Source organism: Ceratotherium simum, chromosome 17 (assembly GCF_057802395.1).
Source record: "Ceratotherium simum simum isolate JZ-2026a chromosome 17, ASM5780239v1, whole genome shotgun sequence".
Lineage (NCBI taxonomy): Eukaryota > Metazoa > Chordata > Mammalia > Perissodactyla > Rhinocerotidae > Ceratotherium > Ceratotherium simum.
The window spans coordinates 38,126,070-38,140,338 of NC_141916.1; the positions used below are offsets into that span (position 1 = coordinate 38,126,070).

Genomic DNA, 14,269 nt, shown 5'->3' on the forward strand with positions numbered 1-14,269 from the left:
TTAAGTTTATTATGAGTTATTTTAACTTGTGAATAATATGCCCCCTATTAAAAAGACTAGTTTTGTGACAAAAGTACGTTATTGAAACTTAATTATAAATGTCACACATTTTAAACCTTATTTAGGAGCTTAAAGAGAATTTCATCCATTAAGAGAAAGAAAGTAAATGAAATTAATAGTGAATAGGATTTGGAAATATTCAAAACTGGCAAATATATAAGAATGAATTACTAACCCTATAACAAATAAATTTTGGAATTTATCCAGAAAACATTACACTGTTTTGATGTGATGTGTCTTTTTCTTCCAAAGAGTAGCTAAATTTCAGCAGCAGTGAACTGAAAATTAGTAAAGATACAGAAATAATACAGTCGGTGCTCAGTATTTGCACTAGTTATGTTCCATAAAGTTGTCGTGAACACTGAATTAGCAGATACTGAGCAGTTGTTCCTGGGGGAAATGCAGAGTTAGGTTCCTGAGAGCCTTTGGTCACATCATTTTCATCAACTGATCAATATATAACCTTTTTTATGTGTGTTTCTGTTTAAAGACACCTTATTAATATGTATTCTTGTTCTATATGCACTTTAAACAGTGAAATCACCAACAAAATTTCCTGCTACTTTGCGCAGGTCTGTGAGTGACTGCTAAAGGACTGGTATAAGTAAATTTGGGGGAGGGGTACAAGTAAATTTTAGCGAGTAGGCAAATTTGCAAATACACAGTCTGCAAATAACGAGGATCAACTGTATTTTGAAATGTGTTTTCAGTTGCATACGTGGATTAACTACATATTTTGGATCATATTTATTTTACTGTTTACTTTATTCTGAATATTAGTACAGTGCTCTGTGATATTCTAAAGAAAACTCATCATTGGGACTATGAAATTAGCCTTATTTTCCATTATAGTTCCTTTCTTTCTCTTGTAGTTCCTCCTTCCCTCCTTTTCCCATTATGTAGGGAAAGAGTTACGAGGTGTAGTTCTGGTGTTAACTTTCCTCTTACCTAAATGTGGGATCTTGAACAATGTATATGACCAAGCTAAGTTTTATTTCCTTACCAGTACAATGCTTGCATTGTGACAGATAGTCTTTAGGCTCTTTCTCAGCCTTATAACTCTGTTATTGCATATATGTGGACCTGGAAAATTTAGACACTAAAACAAATTATAATACTAAAGCAAAATGCATTTCAATAATCATAGTAAGACAAAAGTTCAGAATATGCAGATTTTAAAAAGCCCTGGAATTCATTGCAATTTATTCCTTAAAACACTAAATTTTTTACCTGAAAATTTTTTAATTATTAGAGTATAAATGAGTTACCTGGATAAAAACTGTCACACACAAGTAGAAAGCCTTATGTACACACAACAACCAGTTAAACAATATAACAAGAAAACATTCTCTTTATAATAAAAATAAAAATATTTTTTAAAATTAAAATTTCCAAGAAAGCTATAAGAATTATATGAAGCAAAAGAAGATTTGAATACATTGAAAGATATAACCTGCTATTGGCATTAAGCCATCAGGTTAATGAATTCAAATAGAAATTCCATATCCTAAAATTAATGTGGAAAAATAAATGTAAAAAAAGCCAGGAAATATTTGAAGAAGATAGTAATGATAGAGCACTAACTTTACCTATTATTAAAACATATTGCAAAGCTATGATAATTAAAACATGATGATACTAGAACATGATAGGCAGGAATATCTGTCCATTACGGAAGTATATAATAAATTTCTAATATTCTGGGTTACTTTTCTGTTTCTTCATGCATAAATAATTCCAAGAATCATGGTTATATATCATAATGTATAAGACCATTTAGCTATAGCTTAAGAATAAGAACACAAAACAATTGGTACTTCATGCTACCATTCTTCTCTGGTGAAATTGGATTTCTTTCTGGTCATTAAATAATTTTGCTATCCACAGGCCTTTTGTGGACATTTGGAGTTGGTGCACAAAGATGTAATTAGAAAGATGAGACTATATAATTCATTCTTCCTCTTTATTTATGAATTATCAATACATATAATAGGTTCAGCTGCTGTTCTAAGCTCTAAAGGTACAATAATAAAAAAATTACAAACTCTTTCCTAAATAAGCTCATAGGTCATAAGGGAGACTCAAGTTATACAAGTAACTAGTATTCAATACAGTAAGTATTGTATCAGCTTTATGAGGTTAAAAGAAGTAAAAGTTCTTTCTCTGAAAATTGGCACCATAAGAAAGAAGTGCTTCACAGGCAAAAACATTATCTGGGTCTCAAAAGCCTTTGAAAAATAAGTAGAATTTTGCCAAGAAGAAAGAGGAAAAAAGAAATCACTCAGAACAGAGGAGAAAATAGTTTTGAATGCATTCAAGCATGGAAAAACACCAAATCTGCAAGGAAGTCTTCATGATCCATTAAGACAAGAGTACAGGATACCTGAAGGAGAGCAGCACAAAATGCCTGGAAAGATAGATTGGGGACAAATTGTGAGGAATCTTTAATACCATACTGAGGGATTTGGTTGTTATTCTCTAGATAAAAGCAGACCATCAAAAGTCTTTCACAAGAGGGGCATATAAAATACAGATCCAAGACTCATTAGAAGAAATTCTATGAGAAATAGCTTAATATCTGATTTTATCTTGTGGGCACCAGAAGCTGTAAAAGTCAGACAGTCTGCCTTTCAACTACTTATATATCTGAAGGTGCTTTGTAACTCAAGGCAAAACATGAAGAAGAGTAAAAGATTGTTGACAGTGACTGAAAGCATTCTCTAACACAGTACTTCTGAAACCTGGATGCATGTTGGAGTCGTCAGGGAAACTGAAAAATGCTGATGGCTGGGTCTCACCCCTGTTGATTCGGATTTAATTGGTCTGGGAAGCAGTCTGGGCATTGAGAGTTTTTCAAAACTTGCAAAGTGATTCTAATATACATTCAAGTTCAAGAACTACTATACTAAAACAAGAACCTGTTGTTTCTGCAATTCTAGAAATTATTTTTCCCAAATTATATAACCTGCTGTATAATCTGAAATTTGGATGCCTCTTATGACACTAGTATCTGTTTCACTTGAAGTTTCTTTCTTCTTCTATCTAAAATGCTCTTATTAAATTTATGATACATCTTATAACTAATGGTGTCTTAGAAAGGAGGAGATGTATTATATAAAATGTAACTTACAAACAATGAAGTATAAAGTATATACAGTAGCTGGTGATAAACCAGTGTGACTGATTTGTTGTTTTTTTCTTTGTTTGCTTGTTATTCTGGTCAGCATCCTCTTCTTGCACTGAACTAGCCCCCATGCTGTTTTGCCTTTGGATGTCTACCTCTTGTTTTAGGCCACTTATTCCTACATACTTGCTCAACATGCAGTCTCTCATTTTTGAGTTTAATCAATTGTTTTCCATTGGTTTCTACGTAAGGTTTATCTTTCTTCCAGTATTCTCAAAAAATGCTGGCTGTAGTGGTGAAACTTTCAACTCTCACCTTAAGATACCATCTTTTTGTTTCCCTGGTTGTTGTCATTCCCTTTTAGTTTCACTCTGGTGGCGGTGATAGGTTTAAAATCCTTTTGGCTGAAAGAAATGCTTTCCAATTTGAAGCCATTGTTGAAAACAGATCCCTCATTCTTATAGTGTTATCTCTCTCTCTCTGTCTCTCTCTCTTTCCTTCCCTCTCCTCATTCCACCCTCCCTCCCTTTCTCCCTCTCTCTCAAACCACCCCCCTAACATGCACACTCACCAACCAAAATCTCAGAAATAGCTCAGAGGTCCACTGTGAAAGATGAAATGAAGGAGAAACTGAAGGTGGACTTCTAAAGTGAGAAATGATGAGAACTATAAAATTCCTAAGTACCCTAAGAATGTGCAGTGCCAGTGGGAGAAACGGAAAACAAGTCTGAGAGATATTTCAGAGTTGCTGTTAGAATTAGCAACTGAATGAATTTGTAATTTTTTTGTATATTTGTTTATTGTACTTTTTACCATTATTCCTGCTGTAATGTAAGCTCTATGGGCATAAGATCTTGGTTTTCTTGTTCACAATTGTGTCCCTACTGCCTAGCTCCTTTTCTTTTACATAGTAGATGTTTATTAAATATTTTCCAAATAACTGAATTAATGTGTGGAAGGAGTAGTAAGGGAGAATAAATTCTCAGATATGTGATTGCTAGCATGGTCCTAAATTCTCATTCAAACATTTAGTGATAAACGCTAACTAGTAATCGTGTTCACCAGGGAGATCGTGCTTAAATATTTGGGAAAATAATCCTAGGTATTTTTGTTAATGATAACCTCTGCATTAGTCAATAGTGTGAAATAGCTGCAGAAATGACTGCATTAGGTTATATTTATAGAAATTCCTGTTCAGTTCAAAGAAGACAGTGATTCCATTGTGCAGTATTATTTATTTACTGATGTGAACCACATATACTGAGAGTGACACCAGCAAATCAAAATGTATTCCATAGATGGCAACCAAAACATAGGCCGTGTGGTATGAGGAATGGTTCAATTGCTTGGGAAAGGATAGATGAAGACAAAAGTATAGTCATGAGCCTCATAGTGGCATTTTGGTCGACAACGGATCGTGTATCCGTTGGTGGTCCCATAAGATTAGTACTATATAGTCTAGGTATGTAGTAGGCTATACCATCTAGGTTTGTGTAAGTACACTCTATGATGTTCCCACAACGATGAAATCGCCTAACCACGCATTTCTTAGAATGTGTCCCCGTCGTTAAGTATTGCATGACTGTATAATACAGAGCAGGATTCAGGGGGCTGGATTCTAGACCTCGTTTTGACTATCCCATTCCATGGCCATGGGCAAGTCAATTCTCTTTTGGCCCCAGTTACCTCTTCTCTAAAGAAAGGGGAAAGTCTTAGTTACTCTCTAAGCTTTCTTCTAGCTCTTTTTAAAAATTTCAACATTCTGTGTGAACATGAGAATTATCTTCAAATAATGAAGAGCTATTCATATATAAAATGATACCAGTTTAGTTAGTTTTGTTTATCAAGGTAGAATTAGTCCTAACAGGAGATTTTAGTCCAACCTAGGGAATAGTTTTTAACCATCATATTAATGCAATAAGAAAAGGGCTTATTGTGTGAAGTAGTGACACTTCATCACTGTCGAGGATATCAGGTAGGGAAATTATTCATCAGGTTAGAAAGTGAACTTGATAATACCTTCCAACTATAGTATATTCTGCTTCTCCTGCCTAAGGTAGTCCAAAGGCATGGCCTCAAGCCCAGTGTTCTAGCAAGCTTGTATCCCAGTATATTAAATTCAGTAAGTTATTTTCTTTCATCATGAAGTAAGGAGGGTGGGAAGCATGGAACACCAAAACTTCTTCTCTTTGATTCCCTCTATCACGTTCAGCAGGTTCAAGGTCAACTGCCGCCATTAATGATTCCCGTATTCCCTCCTGATCAACGGACGCTGGCTGCAGCTGCCCAGCAAGGATTCCTCCTTCCTCCAGGCTTCAGCTATAAGGCTGGATGTAGTAAGTACCACTGATTTTTCACTTGGGAGTGGGTGGAGGGCATGGCTTTAAATTAGGCAATCTAATATTCTTGCCACACCAAGAAATGAGATCACCCATATAGCATTTTTATTTTAAATAGGAAACGCTCAGAAGGTGTAGAAAGAATTTATGTGGGTAAAGCCAATATTTGCTCTTTATAATTCAGTTTCATAACTTCTGTTTCCAGTGTATTCTTAAAATATGAATATAATTTTAGGGTTCAATTTATTTTTGCATAGACAGTATAGGAATATGCTTTCAACAGCTTTCCGTTACCTTTTAAGATAAACCCAAGTTTCCTAATGTGAATTAGTTGGCCTTCCGTTATCCAACTCCTCTCTATATTTACAGCCTAATTTCTCACTAGTCTTGTTTTATTTCTTACACCAAACCATACTCTTTCTTGACTCTGGCCTTGTATTGTCAGTTCATTCTTCTTGGTATTCGGAACCTCTTCCACCTAAAATCAGGGAGAGCTTGCCTGACCTAGTTAGATCCCTTTCTCCTGGTTCCTTTGGATCCTGTATATTTTCTCTTTCACTTTAATTGTAAGCTCTATGAGGGCAGGTGCCGATTCTGTCTTATTCATTGTTATGTCTAAACTTTTAGTGTAACATTCAGCTATTTGTTAAATGAATGAGCACTCATGACAAACAATACAAGGGCATTTTTGCATTGAGTGATGTGTTATACCAAAATAACTGTTTATATTGCTTATTAACTTTAGATGCCTGTGATTTTATGATTTTTTTCTTTTTTTACCAACATTGAAATTTTACATTGTTAGTTTTAGAAATAATCTAATATTTAATCTCCTAAAATTTAAATAGCTAAAGTACCAACTAATAAAAATAGTAACAAATTCTGAAGAGGGGCTAGACTACTAAGCTAAATACCTTCTAGAACATCATTACCATGGCCAGAAAGAACATAGAGAAAGCAAATTTATTGAAACATTTTCATTGATGAAAGTAAAACACCATTGAAAACAACTAGTGAAATATTGTCATTGTAGATATTTATATAGAATATTTTTTCATAAATTCCAGTAGATTTTGGTTCATTTATATGTGAATAAATTGTCCCGTTAGCATTTTGCAATGATTCAGTACTTTTGCATTTGAGAAACGATCTAGCATTACTAGAAATCTGATCTAAGTTTCCTGTTAAGTGATGTTTTGAATTTTCACGTTGTAACATGTATTCCTAGTCTTTGAACTTTTCTCAATTTAATATTGAAAAAAGGAGACATAATTCTTTAAATATACAAAGAGATTTGAGATGAGTAGATTGTAATTATGGAGCTTAGATAAAAGTGAACTTGACTCAGGACTATAAAAATTCACGCTTGTGTGGTATTTTGCCCTTTGTGGTTTTTACACTGCTTTTGCACATCTTTCTCTTGACTTTGAACTCCTGTGTTTTAAGATGGTGTTCTCATTCTGGATCCTTAATTTATTCATTTAATATTATTTGCCACATCATTCTATCTTTGTGGATCCATTCATCCAGAAACACCAACTTTTTTTATGATTAAGGACTATATTTATATTCTAAGTATTTAAATTCTAAGAATAATTTAAATTCTAAGAATAGAATTTTAAATTTTATTGCTACACTAGATTCTTGAGTTTTTAATCATAAAAGATTTTTTATTTTGTTTTGTTTCCATTTTCCTAAGGAATTACTATTCACATTAAACACATGTTGCCAATGTGTTTTTGGTAACCTTGGTTACTAAAATGAAAAAAAAAAAAGACACTTCTAAAAATCATCAGTTGCCTCAGACTGCACCTGCAATATATACATATAGATCAGTTCTGTTTTCCAAAAAGAAATTTTTTAAGCAACTGTAGAAATAAGTCCCATTAGCAAATATTGTGCTGAAGAGAAAACCACATTGAGTGTGAACAATAGCGTAACTGTAGGCCTGGAAAAGGTCAAGAACACCTCTCCCTCTCTCCCATTGGACAGAGTTGGCATACTACATTTGTTCAGTGTTACTGCAGTGTGGTGTGGAGAAATGTTTCCCTTTCTAAAATTGTTAGTATATTAACCATTTGATATTCCGTGCTTAAAGTTGTAAATGATACCACTTCTTTTGTAACCTTGGAAATAAAATAGAATAAAGCCTCTACAGCTGCTGGCAGGCTTGAAACTAGCATCATGCCAGACTCTAAAACTAAGAAGAAGCCAGTAGCAAAAGAAAGTGCCACCCTTGTTGGCGCTCTCGCACTTTGAGTCAGTTTGAATGAGGAGCTGGGTGGAAGTGATAAATAGTCCAGACTGTTTCCTCCCTAACCACGTTGCAGGAAAGGAATAGAGGTAGAGAAAGAAACAATTCTTGCCATCTTCTCTCTTCAGTGGGCCTTCCTATTTTATTCCCCCCATAATTGTCAACCATATGTGACTTCTCTGGTTGTCAATTTTTTTGAGTAATATTACATAATTCTCAACGAAAGAGACTCTGACTAACTTAACTTTGATTTGAGTTTCCAGTAAATATGAAAGATATACTATTTGTTGGTATCAAAAACTCAAATGCTTTTCATCAATTCATTCGTAGAAAGTATTGATGATAAATTTTCCTGTTAGACTATGTGTCTTAATAAAATAAATAAAATAAAAATCTCTGGAACTACACAAGAAAGTTAAAATGTTCTCAACAGGGGAAAAATAAAATAAAAACACAAGTTGAGGAACCGAACCATCATAGATTGAATTAACATCTCCTGTTTTCCAAAAAGGAAGCTTTTAGTGAACATAAAGGTATTTTTCCCTTTAAGAAATATAATGGTAGAAATATGGTGTGGGATGGAGACCTATGGAATGTAGTTGCTGGACTCTCTCGTAACTGCTCTAATGTACATCATTAAACTGTATAAGAATAAATTAATAGCAGCACAGCCAGAGACTTCAGAGCAAACTGGCTAGATAGAAAAGAAGCTTTAGAGAATGTTGTAGTCCACTCTTATCCATGAATATGTAGATCAATTTACAAATATTGATATATTATTATCAGAATCTCAGATTCTGTTTTGGCATTTGCTATTAATGAAAGCAAGTGTGAAACCACACTTCTTCATGGATCCATATCTAGTTATTGCTTTTCCTATCTATTTCTTAAAGTCTAAAAATAATTCCAGACTTCTAAGGAGGTAAAAATAATGGTGTATTATTAAATTGAATGCTTTTAATATATATAATAACTAGAAAACAATTATATGAAAACACTGGTTTAATCAGTCAACTCAATTCAGAGACCATTTCACTCAGGGAAAAAAAATTCATCAAATAATCTGTACTTTTAACTTGTCAGTTTTGTTAAAACTGTCAACTAAGTTGCTATATGTAAACACACCCCAGATTTTATATTGCATAATAAAAAAATCCCAATTTTAAATAATATTTGTGGGTACTAGCTCATTTTAATAAGAAAACAATCATTACAGTTCTTGAAATAAACTTGAAAAACTAAATAACTAAGGTTCCAATTGTGAATTATAAAATAAATGGGTGTACAAATGAATTGGTTCAAGTACACTTTGGATAATTGAAGAGTCCAAGGACACAGTCCATTTGCCTCTGCTGGAAAGTCTGAGTGGAATCCTAACCTCTTAATGAAGACTTCAACCTGTGGACTGCAAATCTTGTGTCAGGTAGATATTTTTGAAATAAAATGTACACACCTTTGACACCTGCAGAACAGTTTTATGTTTTCAGGAAGACACCACTGTTGTGTTTGTTCATCATAGAAAAAAAATCTACCAAAATTCAAAATAATTTTAAATGTGTATGTTGGTTTTAGCCCAGCATTTTAGGCTTGAGAGAGACTTTTGAGATAAGGTGGTTGAAGGTCATAAGTTGGGTCAGTACCCATTTTTCTGTCTCCTGCTTCTGCTTCTCTTTCCATCGCACACAGCTTCCCCCCAGCCCACCCTCAGCTTAAGTGCTGTTACTTTAGAGCACATATTTTACAGGCAGAAATGAAAGGAATAGGAGCTTCTCCTTCTACTAATGACTACAGTCTTCTGCCCCTCTCCTTTCTATCCGAGTGTAAAATTTCTAGTCATGTAATTCTGATAGATGCTTTAGAAATTTTTGACAGGAAGACATTTTATATGAAAATAAAAAAATCTACAGGAAGGCAAAATCCAATAAAATAACCCATTTTCTGTATGCAGGATAAAACAAACAGTTGTAAAAGAGTTGGCTTGATAGTTTAGCTCAAAGTGTGAAATTGAATGTGTCACATAGCTACAGAAATAGATCTTTCCCCATAGATGGGCACGTGCCTTGTGCTACAGTTCCCAAACTGTGTGCTCAGGTACCAAGGTGCTGTAGCTAATTCATGGGGCACACAGGATATTTTAAAATATCAAGGAAAATACAGAGGCATCTGTCAGGCACTACATAAACTACCTTATCTGTTTGGACCTTACTACTTAGTAAAATGGAGTGGTTGGATATTGCTTTTGTCCTAAGGGTGCCATGAAAAAAATTATTGAGCCAATGATGGTGCCTGAATCCAAGAAAGTTTAAGAATGTTTGGCCTAGTCTAGTATATATTCATTTAAAAAATTATTATGATCTTGTTACTGGAAAGTTATTGTTGTTGACCTACCATATGACAACCACAGAACAGAATATTATAAAAAAAATTTATCTTGCACTTACAGGGCTATGTACAATCTTATATACATAAGTAATTGGTTCATTTGTCTATACAAATTTGTTTGTCTATATGATTTCAAATATTCAGTTGGTTTGCTTGTTTTGATTTAATCAACCCAGTCTCAAATAGGCGACAGTAATTGAGAGGTACTTGGAATGAGTGGTCATGGATTTGGAATCAAGTTTTGCCTCATTCGGCTACTTTGATTATCCTTGTGCAAATGACTGAGTTTCCTCATCTACAACATGGATTAATAACACCAGTTTTACTGAATTGTTACAGAGCGTAAATAGGGTTATATATGAAACCGTGCCTAGCAAATAACCTTATTAGGTTATTTATAAATGATAAATAGTGAGTGTATAATGCCAGCAAAACACAAATCCTGTTTCCAAAAAAAACCCAGAATATTCTAAAACCACACCCAGCAATTAATTGATCCTAGACATATCCTATCTAGGATCAGATTCATTCTGCCACACCTTAATGAGGCTTCCTCTGACTAGGAACATATAATTGTTTAGAGAAAAGTATTACAGTGCTGATGGAAACAATCATTTCATGTAGATACAACCTTAACCTGAACTATTTTCATTATAATCACCAAGTTTTAAATTTTTTCTATTGTCATTTTCCACTTATCTATTTATCAGAGCTCATATTGGAAAAGATCATATGATTTCTTGAAAATGTATTTAGTCATTGTTTTGGCTGTATGCAACTAGAAATATAGTCACGTACTCATTCTGCATTTAACACATTGATTAATTTTTCAGAAATGTGCTAAATAAAATAGCCATATAAAGTTACCAATTGAAATATTTAATTGCCTTATGAGATTAGCTTAAATAAATAGAAGTCGATGAGCCAAGCTTAATAAACTTAAAATATGCTGTATTTACTCTTCATCAGTTTTCTGAACAGTATTTCCGCTTCCAATAAAAAAGGAAACTCTCAGTTAATTAGTTCCTCATACACCACAATAAAATTAATGTTTAGGAGTTAAATACCATAAACTTCCTCAGGCATATTTGCTGATGTGTTCCTGTTTTTAGTTAATGTCACATGTTTCATTGGTTAATGGGGGTATCATGTGGGTTCCATTATATCTCTCTTGTGCAAAGGGTCCATGTGTCTGGCATTTTAGGAGACTGCATGCTAATTTCTGATTTAACTGTGTCAGCTGACGTACAGGTCATTGACAATCAGTGCTGAAACAATCACAAAATCACAGGGTAAAACCATTGACATGGTACGCTTTTATCAAACTGACAAAATAGGAAACGTGTGTTGTCAGGATCACATATTGTAGATTCTTTGCAAATAAGCAGAGAGAAGAAATTGTAATCATATCTTCAGGCCTCTGTGTTTGTATGTGTTAGAATTATTGTGACCAGCTCTTCCCACCCCGCTCTGCTCCCCTCCCCAAATCTTATAAACCATTGACTTTGGGTGAACCGGTCTTGATTGTAGAATTTTGTAAATATTTATTTTTGTAAAGAATAGCTTTGATACCTGAACAGCCAATCATTTAAATTCCCATCTGAAGAAAGTTAAATTAGTGGCATAAAAATATGAAATGATTAAAAAGTAAAGAGAGCTGAGTACCAAAAAGTATATAACATCCCACAATTACATGGTGACCACCCTGCATTTCTCATGGGAGATATGTTTCTAGGTGAATAAAATATGGTTTTTTGCTAAAACATAGAGTTTATAATATTTTTACAAGATTCATCACTGAGAAGAGAGAGATGTATAAGTCTTTATCGTGACAAAAGTGTCGTAACTTGTTATAAAAATAATAACTTATATTGTGCCTTATTGGTTGTAAAACATATAGACATAATTAATTTTAAACATCATAACTTCATGAAGTGATAACTGCGCTATATTAGTAACCAGTGTTGGATCCATTGTTACTCCCTGCCTCTCACACACACTCTACCACCACCAAAACATACACACACAAGCAAACAAAAAAGCAAAAGCCCTTTCTTTGATAAATTCCTCAGATTTTATTAGACTATATCTAATCTTTTAATCCATCTTGTTTGCTTTTTAATGGTCAAGAATATAAGAATGTCATTCAATTTAAATAGAAACCCATTCAGCTCAGCGTATGCTTTTTGACATGATTCTCATTCTTGATAATGTAGATATGTCAGATGGAAAGAGTGCTTGGCTAATGACACTCTGCTCTCAGCCAAGATGTCTCAAAGTGTAGTATTGCCATATGAATTTGCCATAGTCCAGTCTAACCCTCAGAATTCTAGTTCATATTTTATTGCCAGAGCAAACATGGAATCTTATCTCAGTATTGAACTCGCACTAACTGAAGTATAAGCCCAGCGGAGCAATATATTATTTTATTTGAATATGTTATTGAATGTTAACAATACTGGACAACTCTATTCTCCAGTAATCATGCTCTTTCACCATAGAAAGCTCTAATAGAAGGCAAACTTCAGTCATTGATAGGAAAGTATGGAAGCAGGAAAAATATTTAGTAAAACAGGCTAAGATAGCATTTTGCTTCTCACTCTACAAGAGATGCATATCTCCCACGAGGACTGAACAAGTCATGCTTTTGGAATACCATGTGGAATCAGATAGTGTGTAAAGTTTAGTTACTGTAAAAGACCAAAATAATACTAGCTTAAACATGGTAAAAGAATATTTTTCACTCATATAATAGTCCAAGTGTAGCTCGTATGGTAGGTCCGTGATATCAGGTCCCAGGCTCGTTCTCTCATTTATTATACTGCCTTCCACAAATTGCAGCTTCCATCTTATGGTCTTAGATATCTTCTCCAGCTACCATATCCACATTCCAGCCAGTGGAAAGGGCAGAAGCAGGGAGAACTACAGCTACATTCTAAATAGTACTATTTCCCTAATAATTCATTTTGGCTCCATTTTCAAAGGATATATTTAAACTTTTCTTAAACCTATTTATATAGTCAGCTCATAACAACCCTTCACATTTTTTCTAATATATTAAAGATAGCACTTGCTGACTGCACAAACCTTAAACAATATAGAAGTATAGAAAACAGAAACTGAAAGTTATCTGCCTACACTCATATATTGCTATAATCCCACTCCCCAGAGGTAATTACTGCTAACAATTTGGTGCATATTTTCCAGAACTAGATATAGATATAAATATGTGTTTATTTATACATAAATATATATACATGTCTATTTATATCTAGATATCAATATGTAATATGTAAGCACATCTGTATATTGTAATATGTATGCTATAATACATATATACCATATGTATGATGTATACTACATAAAATATAATTTACTTGAGGATAAATGTTATATACACCATATTCTTCTTATAAATATAGAAAAATATATTATGGCTATCTTTCTTCTTCCATACTTTTAGACCTAAATTATCCTGCATCATATTTCATTAAGCTGGAATGCACCATATTTTGTGTTCCCCACTAATTAACATTTAAATTTGCCTACAGTATTTACAGTTTTAAACAATGCTACAATAAACATTTTTATGTGCACATATTTTCCCCCAATGAAGTCTGCATATAACCAGTTCCATTCCAAGTATTTGGTATTTTACTTGCGTTTATTTGTTCCTTTTTGAACATTTTTCACCTGAGAGATTGCCTTTAAATTCTAATGCTCTCTGAGTTGGTTAATGGAGGGTTTAAAACTTGCACAGGTCTGAGTTAAGCTATGAATAAGCATCAATGGGACATGTAATCTGAAACTATTATTTTTCTGGATTTAATAAATTCTATCACAAAAAAAATTAAACAAGATGTCAGAAGACCTCGGTAGTCACAATCCCATTTCAAATTATTCTGTGCCCTTGGGCAAGTCATTTTCCTCTTTGTGCCTTAGCTTTTCATCTTTAAGGTAACTACAGTAATGTCTGCCCTACTTACTTCATAAGGAGATTGTAAAAATTAGGTGAGATGAGTGTATGCATTTCTAAAGAAGTGGAATTATTGTGTAAGTATAATATATCATTATTATTTATTAAATGCATAAACCCATTTTGAATGTTTA

At 33.5% G+C, this 14,269-nt stretch overlaps 1 protein-coding gene across 7 annotated transcripts in view; it reads left to right on the forward strand.

Annotated features, from left to right (window-relative positions):
• SOX5 (SRY-box transcription factor 5) overlaps positions 1-14,269 on the forward strand; it is a 964,162-nt gene that overhangs the window by 832,279 nt on the left and 117,614 nt on the right. For 4 of the 7 annotated variants that reach the window (XM_087442676.1, XM_087442678.1, XM_014791374.2 and 1 more), the window contains one exon: positions 5,397-5,520. In XM_087442676.1, coding sequence (XP_087298802.1) covers positions 5,397-5,520 — 124 coding nt within the window. The remainder of the gene's footprint in view (positions 1-5,396; positions 5,521-14,269) is intronic. The other 3 variants (XM_087442679.1, XM_004435455.3, XM_004435453.3) reach the window with 1 other exon arrangement.